This window comes from Stenella coeruleoalba (genome assembly GCF_951394435.1).
Source record: "Stenella coeruleoalba genome assembly, chromosome: 9".
Taxonomy (NCBI): domain Eukaryota; kingdom Metazoa; phylum Chordata; class Mammalia; order Artiodactyla; family Delphinidae; genus Stenella; species Stenella coeruleoalba.
In genome coordinates, this window is record NC_137155.1 from 43888647 (window position 1) to 43909060 (window position 20414).

General features: G+C 35.8%; 1 protein-coding gene across 1 annotated transcript in view; it reads right to left on the reverse strand.

The window, feature by feature from the left end:
• GLCCI1 (glucocorticoid induced 1) overlaps positions 1-20414 on the reverse strand; it is a 120631-nt gene that overhangs the window by 10133 nt on the left and 90084 nt on the right. Inside the window, exons 4-6 of the mRNA XM_079932447.1 lie at positions 19828-19944; positions 14944-15096; positions 7279-7489 (exon numbers count right to left, since the gene is read on the reverse strand). Of these exons, the coding sequence (XP_079788573.1) occupies positions 7279-7489; positions 14944-15096; positions 19828-19944 (481 nt within the window). The remainder of the gene's footprint in view (positions 1-7278; positions 7490-14943; positions 15097-19827; positions 19945-20414) is intronic.

Genomic DNA, 20414 nt, shown 5'->3' on the forward strand with positions numbered 1-20414 from the left:
AGAATATTTTATATCTTGAAAAGTAATGTAATTAAGGTTCTCAGCAAAATCAAAATCAGTCTGATGCGATCTTAGTTTTTTTATATTCTTGAGGTTTTTAAATGAAAAAATTTCTAGGGACATCAGTTTTCAAAACACTGAAACACACTGTTCATATTAAAGTGCTCCTAAAGTATCCTACGGGGGAAAAAATGAAAACTTCTAATAAAATTTCAATATAATTTTAAATGTACACTTATATATATTTACTGAGCACTTAATTATGTACAAAACAGAAGACAAAACAAAATGCTATGTATCAGGTAAAACTCAGTATTTCTCTCTTTTATTTTCCCCCCAATTCTTGCTAAAGGGAAATGGTATTATAACATCTTTTCGGCAGATAACCAAATATAATCTTTTTTTTTTTTTGCCCGCGCCGTGTGGCATGTGGGATGTGGGATCTTAGTTCCCTGACCAGGGATCAAACCCGTGTCCCCTGCATTGGGAGCGCGGAGTCTTATCCGCTGGACCACCAGGGAAGTCCCCCAAATATAATCTTAAACTTATATAATGGTCATCTTAAAGCCTGTTCCTTCTCTGACATTCACTGCCTTATTAATAGTGGTAATCGTTTTCTTATGTCCCAAGTCAGAACTTTGTTAGAACTTTGCCTTTATCCTCATTTTTCTAATCCCTCACCTTGTACATCTAATCAACCACCAAATGCTGCTGATTCTTCTTCAGTCTATTTCCTCCAATTCCTTTGCCCTACACCTGTGGTCTCCCAATTAAGGTGCACTAAACAATCTGCTGATATGCAGGAAGAAAAAAGAACATTTATACATATTTACTTTTTATCTCTAAAAATAAGAAACTAAGCTTTACCAGCAAATATTTTATATATGGATTGAATTATGTACTTACATAACTTAGAAATATATAAATTTATATTACGGGTACAAATTAAAAATTGCTGAAAAAAGTATGTAATAACTCAAGTTTGGAGACAGGACTAGGCTATTAAAATAGCATCTTATCTTCCCCTCTTGCTGTCTCTCTCCACTTCTGTAGCTTTATCCTTAAAGCTGGTCATGTCCTTCAGCTCAGCAGTCCCCAATCTTTTTGGCACCAGGGGCTGGTTTCATGGAAGACAGTTTTTCCACAGACGGGGGTGGGGTGGTGAGGGGTGTGGTGCCTCAGGTGGCAATGTGAGTGACGGGGAGCGGCAGAGGAAGCTTTGTCAGTTCACTCGCCTGCTGCTCACTGCCGGCTGTGCCACCGGGTTCCTAACAGGCTGCAGACCCCTACGGGTCCACAGCCCGGGGGTTGGGAACCCCTGCTTTAGCTGACAAAAGATCTTTGCTTGGTTCTTCATTTCTTTCAGCAAGGCTACAAGGCCCTTATGAAATAGTGGCCTTTCTACCTACCTCTCCATTCTCACTGCTTTCTACTCCTTACCATTTACCCCTATGCTCTAGCCACACTATTTTTTTTTTTTTTAACTGTTCTCCACACACCAGGCTCTTTCATAGCTGAATGCCTGTGTAATGGCTATTCCTCCTGCGAAGGCAGCAAGTAGTAGTGTGAGGTTCCTACAGAAGATCTTTGTTGGCATCTGGACTTCAAAAGATTTAGGAAAGTTAACTTCATTTCTCTAAGCCTTAGGCTCCCCATTCTTAAAATAATGACAATGTCCCTCCTCATCGGATTGTGATAATATTACAGGGGATAACAAAGGTAAAGTCACCTGGGCAAATTTAATCATCATAACAATCCTATGAGGCAGGTGCCATCATTTTCCTTAATTTATAGGTGAGAAAACAGATACAGAGAGGTTAAGTAACTTGCCCAAGGACACATATTTAGTAAGTGGCAGAGCAGAGTTCAACCTGGCTGCACCAGAGTCAGAGTTTGTTACCATCATGCTATCTGCCTCACTGTTTTGATCCATCTCAACTCTATCGTCCTCATTAGACTAGACGATCAAGTTCCAATCTAACATTCCATGCTTCTCCTCAGTAGAGTCTTAGAGTTTAGGCAAAAGCTTCATTGGGTCTGCCTTCTGTTAGTCTCACAAGGAGACACAGTGCAACAAGGAGTGGCTTCAGTGTCCATATTTCTTCTCAGAGGAACATAAAAGATAACAGGGAGAAAAAAATTCAACAGATCCCCTTTCCTCTAGCCCATACCCTATTTTTTCCCCAGTCATGTTCAGAGTAGAAGATGAGATGGATTTTAGCAAAGTTACTTCCCTTCCCCTAATTTCAACAGGAAATTTGAACTTTATGGCTTCTTTCTCACCAAAGGCCTATGATCACTAAGTTAGCATAATCTTAGAGTGGTGACTGTTTATTATCTTTTTTTGGTTGGTGGTAGCGGGGAGGATTATCATACTCTTCCTGAACATTCAAAAGCCTAACATATATAACTTATATATAACCACTTAAGGAAAAAGACGCTAATGTTTTCAACAAAGCTATAAAAATATATTCTTAAAAAAATGGACATACCATGAAGAAGGAATACTCAAAAAATCTCGACTAAGCACTACTCCATGCTAATGCTTGGCGCCACTCTAGTTGCTGAGGATAAAGTAATGAGCAAGATAAAGTTACCTGCTCTTTATGGAGCTTATAGTCTAGTAAATAGATAATAGAAGATTAAGTGAAATTATATATGCGGACATATTAATCAATTTTGGTTTGCTTTTGTTTTAGACTCTGAGTTGTAACTGCTAGAACTGAGTTGTATACTTACTAATAATTTTGAATTAAGAATAGTAACTCATCCATAGAGAGCTAACACAGCAACTGCTATTAGTAAAATTGTAGACATTTTCCAAAAGAGGGGGAAAAGGCATTTACGGGATGCTTCTTATACGCATCAGATAAGGGGAGTATATGTAATTTTAGATGTACTCTTGAAAAAGCAAAACAGGGAAGATGACCTTAGGGATGTAATTCTAGAAAAGTTCACTTTTTAACCTATGGAATAACTCCTTTGTTGGAATAAGATTTCTACACTCTTTGTAGTTTTACCAGCAAGAGGTTCTTCTAGGATAATAAGCATCCTAGAATTATGTGGGGAGAATCTTTTGATTGAGAAACAGATTCAGGCTCAAAAGCAGCAATTTGCAAGGTGTGGTAGCTAAAAGAAGTATATCCAACGTATCTATTTTCACAATATAAACCACAAAAAGAAAAGTACCACACAATCTTGGCTGATTAGGATATCTAGAAGGTGGAGAGTTAAAGTATGGTAAGGGCAAAGGTCAAACAATGTTAAGAAATAGAGCCCTAAAGATGAACACAAATCGGGTTTAAAATGTATACAGAAAGGAATAAGATATCAAAAAGAGTCTCTTTTAAAAGTCTGCCTGGGGTCAGCCCTAGACCCTGAAAAGATAATACTTTTTTTTCTTTTCTGCAACTATGGGCTGCTCAGTCCTAATACCCAAAGTTTAGAAATATTAATATTTATAAGTTAAATCATAGTATGAGTTAAATAGGCTTATATGCATTCTGCCCTGGAAACTCCATCTACATGATATACATTTTTCCTGTGGGAACACATAGTTTAAGTTCCAAGTAATCAATTTATGGACTCTTGGAATACAACTCTTGGTAGTTGACCTGACTAGAATGGTTCAGTTGACGTCATGATTAGAATAATCAACGTTTCCACAATATCTTGCAAAACTGCAGAATTTTATAACAACCTGCCTAAGTGAATTGTGCCAAAGATCAACTACAAGTGGCAGACTGAAGTCAAGATTTTGTGGCTTGCTACCTTATGAAGGAAAGCTGGCAGAGCTGCTAAAACAACTAATATTTGACACTGCCATTTACATTATATAAATGACTGTTTTTCTCCCTTGCATTTTGGGCATGATAATGTAGAAGAATTTAGGCTAACTCTTAGGATATATTCTGAAGATGTCAAGATAATAAGAGCTCTTATTCTGGATCCCTGAATTCTCCACACAGATCATAATGTAGGAACTGTGGCTGTTATTAGGTTAGTAAGCCTAGCAACTTTACACGTTACCAGGCTGCCTTCAGTCTTTAGGTCACTGGAAAAATCTGTCAGAAAACCACCAAACCCAAAAAACTAAAACCTGAAGACAGTCTCTTAAAGGCTGGACTTTTCTCAATAATGAGAGTGTTTTTGTCCTGGCATTGCAACTGAAACAGCCAAAGGACCACTATGCTAATCAACTAAAATTATTTTTATAGGTCTCAAATTATATATGTGTCATGGAGAAAAACAGATGTTAGGAATAAGCAGAAATAATAAAGTCAGGAAAAGGATAGGAATAACAGATGAGTACTAGAAAAATAATCAGCTAACTAGCACATCTCTCATTAGAGCTATATACTCACAATGTCTTTCCCTCCCCGCACCTGTGCATGCCAATCCAGGCACCTAAAGATGTCTAAACTAGCTAGTCTACAACAGCAACTACAGAATAGGTAGGTACTCCAAATCAATTCTAGTTGACTACAAAATTACAGTATCAATTCTGTTTTCAGAGTTAATGATGCACACCTATTAGAAATCTATAGCTTGCTTTTTTTTTCTCTTTACTGGAAATAAATGTAAAGAAACAAAAGACCAATTTAAGCTTCACTGTGGAAAAATGCAAATTGTAAGCTAGGATTAGTATCTTAAAAAAATTTGGACTGTCCATTCTGAAGTAATGAGTCAGAGATTATTCTATAGTTTGAATGATTTAAATATGTAAGTTTCAGAAATTGCAAAACTGACAACTCCCTCTCCTTTGTACCTTTAGTTTTCTGAACATACTTGTATAATAGTGTAGATATATTAAGAAACTTATGTCATGAGGTCTTAATTCCCAAACTGAGGTAGTTTTGTAGAAAACAGTCTTAAATGATTCTGTAGTCTTCTTAGTTTCTAAGGAAATTTTTTAAAAATCACTATTAGTCACACCCAACACCATTTATTGAGTGTTTACTACATACCAAGAGTTGTGCTAAGCACTCTGTTCCAATATCTCATTTAACTTCAATAATGGTATGAGGTGTGGAAACAAGTATTATCACCTTGTTTTACTAAGAACAAAATTTGTTTTAACTATTAGGGGAAAAGCTGTTGGCCTTAGAGATGATGTGGACCAACGTTCTCATTTTACATTAAACAAACAAGAGGAACAGAAGAAAGATAAGACACTTGTGTCATGCAGGCAGATATCTGGTATAAAAGAATAGAAGGGCATAGAGAAAAATATACAACCAAAAGCAGTCTTAGAAAAAGTCTAACTTCTCTCTAAGAAACAGCCAGAATTCAGAATATTGTACTATCTCGAAGAGACACCTGCACTCCCATGTTCATTGCAGTATTATTCACAATAGCCAAAACATGGGAACAACCTAAGTATCCATGGACAGATGAATGGATAATGTGGTTCTAACTGGTTGTGAGATTGCCTCAAAGAATATAGTCCCGCAGAGGCCAAGAAGACAATCTCACAACCAGCTAACCAAAATGGAATTCATCTATCAACTTCCTAATACATCTCCCTTTTGGTTCGGCATCTCTCAACTATCCACAGTGTTAAACTTAGAAGAAAACAAAACTTCTGAATTAACTGCCTAGCCTTATTATCACTGTTATTTTTAATTTTAACCCAACTGTAAGTGCTAATAAGTAGCAAAAGTGGTCTGCACTTATCTTTTCTAGTGGTATAATAAAAAAATACGGGTTTTACAAGATCTGTTTCACCATATACCACCTCTGCAGCCTACAATAACTTATGATTATTGATGATTATTTAACATTTCCATTTACCTTCAAAACAAATACTCCTACTAGAAGCAAGGTGTTTTCTTGTTTGTTTTACTATGAAACATCCATACTAAAAATGCGAGGAAGTGACTGCTGTAGGATGCCTCAGTAAAATGAAAGTTTCCTAGTCTGCATTCTACAATAGCGACATTCCACTTGAAGCAGAGAGATATGCCTAACTAAGGTACTGCTTTCAGTACATCCTTAATGGAGGAAGAGAGTTCACAAGGCTTCCAATAAGGAAAAGGTGAAAAGGGGAGAACTGTTGAGATCCACCCACAAAGAGGACAAAGTCCAAAGTAGCTTCCATCTAACATCTCAGCAGAGAGTCAGGCGTAATGATGACTGAAAGAAGCCAGACCAAAAGCATACACACTGCATCAATCCATTTCTATGAAATCCAGTAACAGGAAAAAATTAGACTATGATGATGGAAGTCAACAGTGGTTACCTCTAAGTGGAGAGGAGAAGGATACTGTCTGTGAATGGGGCTAGGGATCCTTCTGGGAGGCGAAAAATGTTCTGTATCTTGATCCAGGTGGTGGTTTCATGAGTGCATATGTGTGTAAAAATTCAGGGGGCTTAGCACTTAATATTTGGGCACTTTAAATGTATTAATACCTCAAAATAAAACAAATTGAGGGGGTTGGGGGTCAAGTCAGGACAAGGCCCATAAAAAAATCCTGTAAGATTCTATAAACTTTAATTTTTTCATGTTTTAAAATTTGTGTTGCCTATGATCTTCTTGTGGTGAAAAGCAATAAATGTGTTACAAGGGAAGTTCAGTGTTTCTTTGTAAGTAGCTAGGAAGGTGGAAGCTGGGCAGTCTTCAGTACCTTCGATGTCTGAGTCTGAGGGGGCTAGAAACTGAAAGAAGAGAGTGAACAGTGGTAGCCAAGTGCCTGACACGAAGACAGGAGGACATGGGCAGACAGGGCTTGACAGGCAATAAGAAACCCCACGGGTTTTGCACTCTTATTGGTGTTAGTTAATAACTCATCTACATACCATAATATATTCCCTGATGTGCTACAGGTACTTTTTAAGCTTTATCCCACTTGGTTAAAAATACACTCATTCTTCCAACAGATTTTTTTAGAAATTATTTCCTCCCAAATTAATCTGAATACGAAATCTAACCTCAGGCACGAGGAACATAAACTTTACCATAACCATCCTTAACTCTGGACAATACCAAGGAAAAAACTGTGTGTTATATGATGTGAAGCTGTACACATTCATTTTATAGCTTTCATTAGCTGTTATAACCATGCGCTGTGCTCCTCTGACACATTTATGGAAGATGTTTGCGAAAGTCACAAAGAAGGGGGTACATGAAACCAATGAACAAACCAACCTAGATCAACCAATCCTTTACAATCCCACCATTCAATGAAACAAAAAAGGTGATGTAATGGTCTAAGACAAAGAAAGTAGAATGACCAAGGCCTTATAACAAACCCTCTAAATGGATGATTTCATTCTCACCTTTATCACGATCATAGAGTAAATCTTCTGTTGAGCAAGGGCTACCGTCCTGGGATTCCGGGGGACAGAAGGGGGAAACACAGGGGGAGTGACTGCTGCAACTACTGCTGCGCTCCTGCACAGAGGGGGTCTGCGTGTCGATGCTGCGAGTGCTGCTGCTCCGGTAGTGAGCAGGGAGGGGGGCTCTCCGACCATCCGGGATATCCAAAGGCTGGAAGAGCAACAACCATCACACCGTCAGTGACAGTTCATATACTCCATCCATATAGAAAGCACTGGTGTTTCTTTTGATTTCATTTTGCAGTATTATCGCCACCACAGTTGATTCTTCAGAGAATAAAGATACCAATCTTGTGTCTTAATTTCTGCCAGTCACTTTAGGTGAGCACTCCCAGTAATACTCTTCAAGGACAGGGGCTTCTTTTAACACTGTATCCCTAGCACTGTGTCTGGCACACAGCAGACATTCAATAAACATTTGCTTTAAGAATTAGTCAAACCGCTCAAGAAGTCACTTTGACTTGATAATAAAAAAAGAGAAATCTCATATTCACAGGTATGGATTTCCATTTGTTCATTCTTCTTCTTATTATTTTTTTACAAGCCAGGAACAGATTTTGCAGTTTACCCCAAATTTATAATAAAAGGTTTATTCTATTAGTACTCAAGGGAGGATATTAAGATAACTCAGAACATTTCTTCTAATTTGGTATCCAACTGAGTAGGACTACTAATGAATTTTGCTTAGTTCTAATGCATTGTTCTGAGTGGCAAAAATAAAAAATAGAAATGAAATTATAATTATAGAATCATATATGAATCATATATTTTTGACCCGAGAAGACCCTAGACCTCATTAGCACAATGTTTTTACCAATAAAGAACCTATAGTTTATTTTACTTTTTAAATAAATTTATTTATTTTGGGCAGCGTTGGGTCGTCTTTGCTGAGCGCGGGCTTTCTCTAGTTGCGGCGAGCGAGGGCTACTCTGGGTTGCAGTGGCTTCTCTTGTTGCGGAGCACAGGCTCTAGAGCGCAGACTAAGTAGTTGTGGCGCACGGGCTTAGTTGATCCGCAGCATGTGGGATCTTCCCAGACCAGGGCTCGAATCCGTGTCCCCTGCATTGGCAGGCGGATTCTTAACCACTGCACCACCAGGGAAACCCCCAGAACTTAAAAGTTTAGAGCTCCTGGTGACATGGTCAATTAAATGGCATCAGAGCTTCAGCTGCAGTGGACTCTTTCTACTCTGCTTCTGCTGTAAAGATATATCTTGCTAACTAAGTGAGGTCAACAAATATAATTCTGTATATTTACAGTATTTTTGTCATTACATAGACAAGATTGAAATGCTAGGAAAAAAGAACCAATATATTCTTAGTATATTTACAACTTATTTTCACTGTTTACTGCTATTACTCTGAGCTTTGTCATTTCAGAGATTTTAGAAACACTGTTAGAGGGAAAATGAAGTAAGATAAAATTAGGCAAGACTCAAAATATATCAATGTTTTTCTACAACTAATTAAGTGAAGGTCAAAACCTAAAATAAAAACTTCATCTGTCTATGCAGGGTTGCTAAACCAAAACTATACCATTTTCACAACCTGACAATGACCATGCTACTGTAAAGAGAACATTCAATTATGGAATATTAGTTAATTTTGTCAACAAACAAAAAAAGTAAAATTTTCCAATTTAGGAAAGAAATATTCCCAAAGAAATATTAAGTTACTTGGTCAAACACTAAGAAAATTATTTATTATTTAAAATTTTTCTTTTACTTAACTAAATTTAGATTTTAATTACAACACTGCACTAAATTTTAGAATGAACAATTCTAAGAATAAATCATTGGTGCAGGTTTTTGGGGGTGTTTTTGGACAAAATTATGTGATAGGTGTGTGAGGTTTTCAGAACAACCCATAAAGAAAGATCATTTTGGAATACATATGAGGGTTAAATGACAGAGGTCTTTCTTAAAACTTAGATATTTAAGTCAAGGAAAATGCTGCTTTAATAAAATATCAATATTGGTAATTAGTAAAAGAATAATGTATCAATTTGTAACTAAAAAAGTTTAAGAATTTGAGTTATCTTTTATTCATGTCCTATTTGATACAATCACTTTGTATTCCCATTTCTGAATCTTTAACTGGATAATATATATCAATTTCCTTAACCAACTTCTGTTTTCTTGGGGAGGGGGTTCAGAAGAATTAGAATAACAAAACAGATTTTAGAAGTTTATACATTTACACAAAATAATGATGGGAAATATAAAGGCTTAGAAGCTACTGACAGGTTCATTGATGGTGACATTTTGATTTATTAAAACTTTGAGGCACACTTAATCATAAATCTAAAAATTCTTAAGATTAATATTTTAGTTATAACTGTGTAGGTTACCCCAGGGTAATTCTGAAGTGGCTACTGTGAAATTAGAATATGATTTACTTAAAAGCAGAACTATGTTATTTTTTTTTAATTGGAGTAAAATTGCTTTACAGTGTTGTGTTTCTGCTCTACAATGAAGTGAATCAGCTATATGTATACCTGTATCTCCTACCTCTTGGACCTCCCTCCCGCCGCCCCCCCCCCCCGCCCCATCCCATCCATCTAGGTCATCACAGAGCACTGAGCTGAGCTCCCTGTGCTATACAGCAGGTTCCCACTAGCTATCTATTTTACACATGGTAGTGTATTTATTGTCAAACCTAATCTCCCAATTTGTCCAACCTTCCCCTTCCCCCCCGTGTTCACATGTCCATTCTCTATATCGGTGTCTCTATTCCTACCCTACAAATAGGTTCATCTGTAACATTTTTCTAGATTGCACAGATATGTCTTAAAATACCATATTTGTTTTTCTCTTTCTGGCTTACTTCACTCTGTATGACAGACTCTAGGTCCATCCACATCTCTGCAAATGACCCAATTTCATTCCTTTTTATGGCTGAGTAATATTCCATTGTATATATGTACCACATCTTTATCCATTCATCTATCATTGGACGTTTAGGTTGTTTCCATGTCCTGGCTATTGTAAATAGTGCTGCAATGAACATGGGGGTACATGTGTCCTTTTGAATTATGGTTTTCTCAGGGTATATTCCCAGTAGTGGGAGTGCTGGGTCATATGGTAGTTCTATTTTTAGTTTTTTAAGGAACCTCCATACTGTTCTCCCTATTGGCTGTATCAATATACATTCCCACCAACAGTGTAGGAGGGTTTCCTTTTCTCCACAGCCTCTCCAGCATTTACTGTTCGTAGATTTTTTGATGGCCATTCTGACCGGTGTGAGATGATACCTCACTGTAGTTTTGATTTGCATTTCTCTAATAATTAGTGATGCTGAGCATCTTTTCACATGCTTCTTAGCCATCTGTATGTCTTCTTTGGTGAAATGACCATTTAGGTCTTCTGCCCATTTTTTAATTGGGTTGTTTGTTTTTTCGATATTGAGCTCCATGAGCTGTTTGTATATTTTAGAGATTAATCCTTTGACTGTTGCTTCATTCGCAAATATTTTCTCCCATTCTGAGAGCTGTTTCTTTCTCTTGTTTATGGTTTCCTTTGCTGTGCAAAAGCTTTTAAGTTTCATTAGGTCCCATTTTTTTATTTTTGGTTTTATTTTCATTACTCTAGGAGGTGGGTCAAAAAAGATGTGTTTTTCCTATGTTTTCCTCTAAGAGTTTTATAGTGTCTGGTCCTACATTTAGGTCTTTAATCCTTTTGGAGTTTATTTTTGTGTATGGTGTTAGGGAGTGTTCTAATTTCATTCTTTTACATGTAGCTGTCCAGTTTTCTCATCACCACTTATTGAAGAGGCTGTCTTTTCTCCATTGTATGTTCTTGCCTCCTTTGTCATAAATTAGGTGACCATATGTGTGTGGGCTTATCTCTGGGCTTTCTATCCTGCACCATTGATCTACATTTCTGTTTTTGTGCCAGTACCATACTGTCTTGATTACTGTAGCTTTGTAGTAGAGTTTGAAGTCAGGGATTCCTCCAGCTCCATTTTTCTTTCTCAAGATTGCTTTGGCTATTCGGGGTCTTTTGTGTTTCCACACAAATTGTAAAATTTTTTGTTCTAATTCTGTGAAGAATGCCATTGGTAGTTTGATAGGGATTGCACTGAATCTGTAGATTGCTTTGGGTAGTATAGTCATTTCACAATATTGATTCTTCCAATCCAAGAACATGGTACATTTCTCCATCTGTTTATGTCATCTTTAATTTCTTTCATCAGTGTTTTATAGTTTTCTGAGTACAAGTTTTCTGCCTCCTTAGGTAGGTTTATTCCTAGGTATTTTGTTCTTTTTGTTGCGATGGTAAATGGGATTGTTTCCTTAATTTCTCTTTCTGATTTTTCCTTGTTAGTGTATAGGAATGCAAGAGATTTCTGTGCATTAATTTTGTATCCTGCAACTTTACCAAATTCATTGATTAGCTCTAGTAGTTTTCTGGTGGCATCTTTAGGATTTTCTATGTATAGTATCATATCATCTGCAAACAGTGACAGTTTGACTTCTTCTTTTCCAATCTGTATTCCTTTTATTTTTCTTCTCTGATTGTCGTGGCTAGGACTTCAAAACTATGTTGAATAAGAGTGGACATCCTTGTCTTGTTCCTGATCTTAGTGGAAGTGCTTTCAGTTTTTTACCATTGAGTATGATGCTTGCTGTGGGTTTATCATATATGGCCTTTATTATGTTGAGGTAGGTTCCCTCTATGCCCATTTTCTGGAGAGTTTTTATCGTAAATGGTGTTGACTTTTGTCAAAAGTTTTTTCTGAGTCTACTGAGATGACCATATGGTTTTTCTCCTTCGATTTGTTAATATGGTGTATCACACTGATTGATTTGCATATACTGAAGAATCCTTGCATTCCTGGGATAAATCCCACTTGATCATGGTGTATGATCCTTTTAATGTGCTCTTGGATTCTGTTTGCTAGTATGTTTTTGAGGATTTTTGCATCTATGTTCATCAGTGATATTGGCCTGCAGTTTTCTTTCTTTGTGACATCTTTCTTTCTTTGTGACATCTTTGTCTGGTTTTGGTATCAGGGTGATGGTGGTTTTGTAGAATGAATTTGGGAGTGTTCCGCCCTCTGCAATTTTTGGAAGAGTTTGAGAAGGATCAGCGTTAGCTCTTCTCTAAATGCTTTATAGAATTTGCCTAAGAAGCCATCTGGTCCTGGACTTTTGTTTGTTGGAAGATTTTTAATTACAGTTTCAATTTCATTACCTGTTTATATTTTCTAATTCTTCCTGGTTCAGTCTTGGAAAATTGTACCTTTCCAAGAATTGTCCATTTCTTCCAGCTTGTCCATTTTATTGGCATATAATTGTTTGTAGTAGTCTCTTATAATCCTTTGTATTTCTGCAGTGTCAGTTGTGATTTCTCCTTTTTCATTTCTATTTTTATTGATCTGCGTCCTCTCCCTTTTTTTCTTGATGAGTCTTGCCTAAAGGTTTATCAATTTTGGTTATCTTCTCAAAGAACCAACTTTTAGTTTCATTGATCTTTGCTATTATTTTCTTCATTTCTATTTCATTTATTTCTTCTCTGATCTTTGTGATTTCTTTCCTTCTACTGACTCTGGGTTTTCTTTGTTCTTGTTTCTCTAGTTGCTTTAGGTGTAAGGTTAGATTGTTTATTTGAGATTTTTCTTGGTTCTCGAAGTGAGATTGAATTGCTATAAACTTGCCTCTTAGAAGTGCTTTTGTTGCATCCCGTGATTTTGGATCACTGTGTTTTTGTTGTCATTTGTTTCTATGTATTTTTAAATTTCTTCTTAGATTTCTTCAGTGATCTCTTGGTTATTTAGTAGCGTACTGTTTAGCCTCCATGTATTTGTGTTTTTTACAGTTTTTTTCCTGTAACTGATTTCCAGTCTCATAGTGTTGTAGTCAGAAAAGATGCTTGATATGATTTCAATTTTCTTAAATTTTCTGAGGCTTGTGACCCAAGACGTGATCTATCCTGGAGAATGTTCTGTGTGCACGTGAGAAGAAAGTGTGTTCAAGCAGAACTATGTTACTAAGTTTCATCTTCTAGTATAGTTTTGCTTAGCAGTTCTTAAAGAATTAGCAAATATGTGTCTGATTATCTCATCCTCAAAAAATTAGACCAATTTTACTTCCTTACATTACTGTTCTTAAATGTTACTTAATGTATAAAGGAAACATTTTAATGGTATACACAGCTAAGCTAAGAGACATCACAATTTCCAAAGGGTTCCTTTTTGGCCTAATGAATATAACATAAAAATTTAACTCTAGGAAGAGTAAAATGGCACAACCTTTTGGGATGGTAATTTTAGCAATATTCATCAAAATTTAAAACGTGCAAATGCTTTGACCCAGCAGTTTCACAGCCAGGGAATTGTCTGCCAAGAGTACACTATGTTTTCTAAAGCACTGCTTATGATGACAAAAACTGAAAACAATCTAAATGCCCATCAGTAGGGGACTTTTAAATTATGGTACCTTCATATAGTGATTCAGTATATATTAGCATACATACACATATTTGGAAGCATATACAATAAACTGTGATTAATGCTTATATCTGCTAAGCAATATTCAGAGTTGGAAAAAGTTTCTTTTTCAATTTTATAAATATAAAATTGAACTGTGAATTTTGAGATGAACTCTAAATCAGTTTTAAAATCTACACATTATCTGAAGGAATTAGATACACATTTGACATAAATTAAATCATATTTTAGTTCTAAAAAACCATCAGATAGATAATTAAGCCAAATGCTACTTGATGTTTTCTTTTGTTGAGTATATCTTTAAAATGCGGTCAAATATAAGTTCATATGCAGGAGTGTCCAGATTTCTTTTCTGGGACAGAGGTAATTTATAAAGTATTTTTGATTAATTCAAATGGATCTGAGACCTAAATATAAGAGAAAGCTAAAACCATAAAACTCTTAGAAGAAAACACAAGAATAAATCACTGTGACCTTAGATTAGGCAATCTTTTAGATATGACCCAAAAGAAAATGAAAAGTGAAAAGACAACCCACAGAACGGGAGATATTTTCAAATCATATATCTAATAAGGTATTTTTATCTAGAAGGTAAGAACTTTATAAAGACCTTTACCAATCAGTAGTAAAAAGACAACCTAATTTTGAAATGGGCAAAGCATCTAAATAGACAGTTTTCCAAAGAAGACATACAAATGGTCAACACCATGATGAGATACCACTTCACATCCACTAGAATGGCTACAATAAAAAAGACACATAATTACAAGTGTTGCTGAAGATGGAGAAATTGGAAGCTTCATACACAGCTAGTGGGGAGATGTAACATGGTACAGTGCAGCCACTTTGGAAAGTAGTCCGGCAGTTTCTCAAAAGGTTAAACAGTTACCATACAAGCAGTTCCACTCATGGGTATATACTCAACAGAAATGAAAACATCATGTTCACACAAAAACTTGTATATAAACTTCACAGCAGAATTACTCATAATAGCCAAAAAGTAGAAACAATGGAAATGTTTATCAGTTAATGACTGGATAATAAAATCTGTATGACTGAATATTATTTGGCAATAAAAAGGAATGAAGTACTGATACATACATACAGTCCACAATATTAAAGAAAAAAGTGACTCAAACATCCCATGTAACCTTACCTTGGACACTTCCTCTTTCCCGTTATTTTCTTTAATGAATACCTTTTCTAATTCGGGACTTATTCCTTCTACATTGCAGGGCACACGTGAAACAGATGATTTTGGCACTGATACATTTGATAGTGGCATAGGGACTGATCTTGATCCAGTAGCCTACAAAACAGAAGATAAGGTGTTATCAAATTATTTGTGGCCAAAGAAATCAAGAACTAAAGAGCATGGTAAATCTTAAAAGAGAAACTCAAGGAGCAGAGTTATTTTGAAATTTCAAATACAATATAAATTCAGATACACATACAGCAGTTTCGGTTCCAAAGTAAGGTAAAAATTACAGAGTCAAAGTAATCCTTTATGTAAGTATAAAGGTACGATTGTAAACTGTACACACTTTTCCAGTAGAATGGCAGAAATCGAGTGTCCTCTGCGCTGTTTAATTTTTTTTCTTTTTTGTTTTTACTGGAAAAGCATAGTTGAAATCATGTAAGTTAAGTGTATCACGTGACACTTCAGCTCTGCTCTGTGCCTGTGTATGTGTTCAAAAGATTTGTTCCCTGCACTGTGACGATTACCTTCTAGTATTTTTCATTTCCATTTTATCAACCATTTAAGAAAGGCTTTTGGATTACTAAGTAGTTTGGCAACAATATCATGTTAAGTTCAGTAACACTCACTTAACAACTGTAAGGTTGCTTTCAAAAGTCCTTTGGAGGAGTTGTCAAAAATTAACCACCTCTCATAGCTGTCCTGCCAGAGGTACCACAAAGTGTAAGACAAGCCTTTTGATGCTCAAGGAACTTTAAGAACAGAAAGGAAATAAGAAAAATAAAGATGAACAAGGTAAAAAAGAACAGTATATGATCTCTACCTTATTGTGAATGATTAAAGTTGATATATATGATTCATAATGAGGTAGACAGCTAGTCATTGATTAAATGAATAATATATTTCCCATACTCAGTGCGGTGCTCCTGCCATCTGTAAACTGCTGCCCACGAATGTCCTTTGTCTCATTATTAATGCATGAGCTTTTTTCATATTAAAGTTGTAACTCTTTGTCATACATTTACTGTTTACTTTAGTATGAAATATCTTTCAGTACTTTTATGGTTTTTCATATTTAAATATTTAACCTACCGTGATTTATTTTTGTGTATGTTATGAAATAGTATTTTTTCCCACATAGTAATCAAACTGCCCCAACATTTCTTTATGGATTCTGTATTTGATTTCCTTGAGTTGTTACTTGATAATCCCTATACAGAGCTCCACTTTAACTGCTATAACTTTATAGCAGTTACATTTTGCATTTTGGTATCCTATAGGGAAAGCCTTTTCAAATTTTCTTTTTAACTGGCATTACTTTTCCATATTACCTTTGAAAATAACTTTTAAAGTAATAAAACAATTCCTTTTACATTTCCATTGGAACTCAATTTGTATGTTAATTTTGGGCAAATTACTATTTGAAAAATATTGAGTCTTCCCATGCATGAATGACTTCCCATTTGTCTCTATTTTATATTTCATATCCTCAATAAAGTCTTATAGTTTGCATATTTCTTTTAAGCCTAGGCATTTTATATTTTTTATTATATATATACTAACATGTTATTGCTAGTTGTAACATAATAAGAAATATGTACTTGGTTTCTACCCCTGGTTCCTGACAGAGTTCCTAAAATCTTATAATATCCTGAGGGACAGGGGCACTAGGAGCATCTTTTGTTCCAATATTTGGTTTCTGACACCAGTCCTGACACATAGCTCCTAAATCCCTTGGAATTGCCTGGGAGATAGGACCAAGAGTTTTTTGTTCTAATGAGGTGACTCTTGGTGGGTTCCTGAATAGGTTCCAAATGGGGGGGCTGGTCACTAGAAAGAAGCCATGATTAGAACCTTGGAACTTCCAGTCCAACCCCCATCCCCCTCATCCTCTGGTGAGGAGAGGGGCTGGAGACTGAGTTAATAATTAATCATGCCTATGTGATGAAGCCTCCCAAAACATCCCTACACTACGGGTTCAGAGAGCTTCCAGGTTGGTGAACACACATCCATATACCAGAAGGGTGGCACACCCCAACTCCATGCGAGCAGAAGCTCTTGCACGTGACTTACTTACAGACGTTGCCCTGTGCACCTCTTCATCCTGCTGTTCATCTGTATGTATCCTTTATTATATCCTTTGTAATAAACAAGGAAATGTGTTTCCCTGAGTTCTTTGAGCAGTTACAACGAGTTACTGAACCTGAAGAAGGGACTGTGGGAATCCCTTCTTTATAGCCAGTAGGTCAAAAGTACAATGACAATCTGGACCTTTCAACTGGCATCTGAAGAGGGGCAGTTTTGTGGGGCGGAGTCCTTCACCTGTGAGGTCTGTGCTAACTCCACGTAGTTAGTGGTATAACTGAATTGGAGGACACTTGGTTGGTGTCTGGCGAGTCGGAGAATTGGTTGGTATGGGAAAAAAATCTCACACATTTGGTGTCAGGAATGTTATAAGCAGAGGGAAACAGTAGTTTACCTTTACTAGTATAGGAGAAAACAACTGATTTTTATATGTTTACATTTTATCTGATCATTAAGTTCTCAGTTTTTCTCCTTTTTATTGTAAAAAATTATAATCATAAATATAATTAAACAGAATAGTATAATGAACACTCAGGTGCACATCATCCAGTTCCAAAACTTATCAACATTTTCTAACTTTATTTCATCTAAACATCCACTTGTTTTTGTTCTTTGAGTATATTAAAGCACATTCTAGACTTCATAGTTCATCTACAACTATTCCAGTAGGTATAGCAAAAGATAATAACAATAATAATTTTTTTTTTTTTTTGCGGTACGCGGGCCTCTCACTGTTGTGGCATCTCCCGTTGCGGAGCATAGGCTTCGGACGCGCAGGCTCAGCGGCCGTGGCTCACGGGCCCAGCCGCTCCGCAGCATGTGGGATCTTCCCGGACTGGGGCATGAACCCGTGTCCCCTGCATCGGCAGGCGGACTCTCAACCACTGCGCCACCAGGGAAGCCCAAAAGATAATTATTTTTAAACATAACTACAATGCCAAAAAATTCAATGTAAATTGGGAATAAGTGTATAAATTTTTTCTGTTAAATCAATATGTCAATAGATATACTATAAATGCATTGGGCTCTTACAGAAAAGGTGTTTGAAATAAACAAAATAAGAATAATATATTAATTCTTCCAGATTAAGAAGAAAAAGTAAGGCATATGTGAATTTTCTCTTGAAATGTCTGAGGCTTGCTTGCCAACTACATGTTTGTTTTACAGCTTTGATGAGGTATAACTGACATACAATAAAATCCTCCCATTTTAAGTATGTAGCTCATTGAGCTTTGTAAATATATAGTCATCCAGTTATCAGTATAATCACATTTTAGAAACTTCTATCATCCAAAAAATTTCTCTAGGGCTTTTCTACAGTCAATTCCCACCCCTAATACTTTGCATCATTTTGCTTTTTTGAGGATTTAATGTAATGAATCATATAGTATGTAGCCTTTTACTTCTGACTTCTTTCACTTGCCATGATGTTTTTGAGATTCAACCATGTTGTTGTAAGTACCAGTAGTTCCTTCCTTTTTACTGCTGAATAGTATTATACTATATGGATGTATGAAGGGCTGTTTATCCATTCACCAGTTCATGGATATTTGTTGGCTTCCATTTTTTGACTCTTATAGATACTGCTGCCATGAACAATGATATACAAGTCACTGTCTGGACATATGTTTTTATTTCTTGTGGACAGATACCAAAGAGTGGAATTCCTGGGCTATATGGTCAGTGTATGTTTAATTTCTTAAGAAAATGCCAAACTTCTTTCCAAAGTAGCTGTACCATTTTGTGTTGCCACCAGCAATGTGTGGCTGTTCTGGTTGCCTCACATCCTTATCAACACTTGGTATTGTCAATATCTTCCATTTTAGCCATCCTATCATTAGTTTTTTAATAGTTTAGTAAATTCACTTTGATCTTCTAAATATACAACAATATCGTATGCACAGTGATAACATTTCTTACTGCTCTGTCTAGAACCTCTTAACTACTAGCAAATAACATCAATAATTACAGACATCTATGACTTCACTTTTATTTTAACAGAAATACTTCCAGTATTTTATTGTTAGGATCTAACTACATTTGCAGTTAGTCCCATTAGGAAGTGTCCTATTTTAGGATAAGTTTTTATCACATATGGATACTGAGTTTTTATCAAGTGTTATTATGTTATTCAGCATCTACTTTGACTTTCTGATGCAATGAACTAACCTAATACATTTCCTAATGTTGAATTATCCTTACATTTGTGAAACAACCCCTAATTAGATTTTTTTGATATACTACTTGGGTTTCTCCTGCTATACTGACTATATTTTATTTACTAAAATTTACATTAATATTTGTAAGTAAATTTGGCCTAGAATAGCATTACCCGAAGTTTGTTCCATGGGGATGTGAGTACATGTTTGGGGTGGGGGTGGGAGGACAAAAAAACGAATTCTCAATTTCTTCCTAAGTCAGATAGGGGTAAAATATATCAAGAGACACAGAGAGAGATGGGTTAAGGTACTATTAGGAAGATTAAATAAGATAATGCCCAGAGTTGCTTAGTAAGTGAATGAGCTAGGATATCAGCCCAGGCCAGTAACAGTCATCCTTGTGACCACTACACTCTGTTATGTCTGTTATTAAAAGATTACACATATGGCTAAAACAAAAACTTCTTAAAACAAACATTGTAATGTAACAGAGCTAGAGATTTACATTAATTTTTTTTTAATCCTAAAATGATGGGTTCTCCTTTATAACGAACCCTTTAAAAGGAATTATTCCAATCTGGACAAGAAGTTAGCCTACCTGAGTGTGATTGATTGCTATATGGTTGCCATGGAGAGGTGACTGACGATCCTTCTCTTTACTGTGCCGACTGCTCTGCTTACTACGTTGTAGTTGCTGCCTCAGTTTGGCAATCTGCTTTGGGGAGAAGGGATGAGAAGCAAGAAGAGAACAGAAGTGAATACCAAGCTTTAAGTATTTATTTCTTTAATTTTAGATGTTAAAAAATAAAATTTTTATCAAAGATTTCAAGAAGAGACTATTTCACTACAGTGATTTATTCTCCAAGTTTTAATAATTAAAACTATTGAAAATAAGAAATATATGCTACAAATGCTTCACTTATACGATTTAAATATTGTTGGTAAATACATAGACTAAATTTCCCCAGATTATTTCATATTTTACCTTTGTAACACCAGAAACATCTTCCCCTTTAAACACTTTTTCTAAGATGAAAAACTAGTATTTCACATGCCTATTGATTAAAGTCAAACCCAATCTCTTAATATAGGGACCTCATTAAGTTTTTAAGTTCCCATTTTATATAAACAAAATGGATCTGGTAGACCAATTACTAAACACTTTAAAATTGTAAATCCCATGGT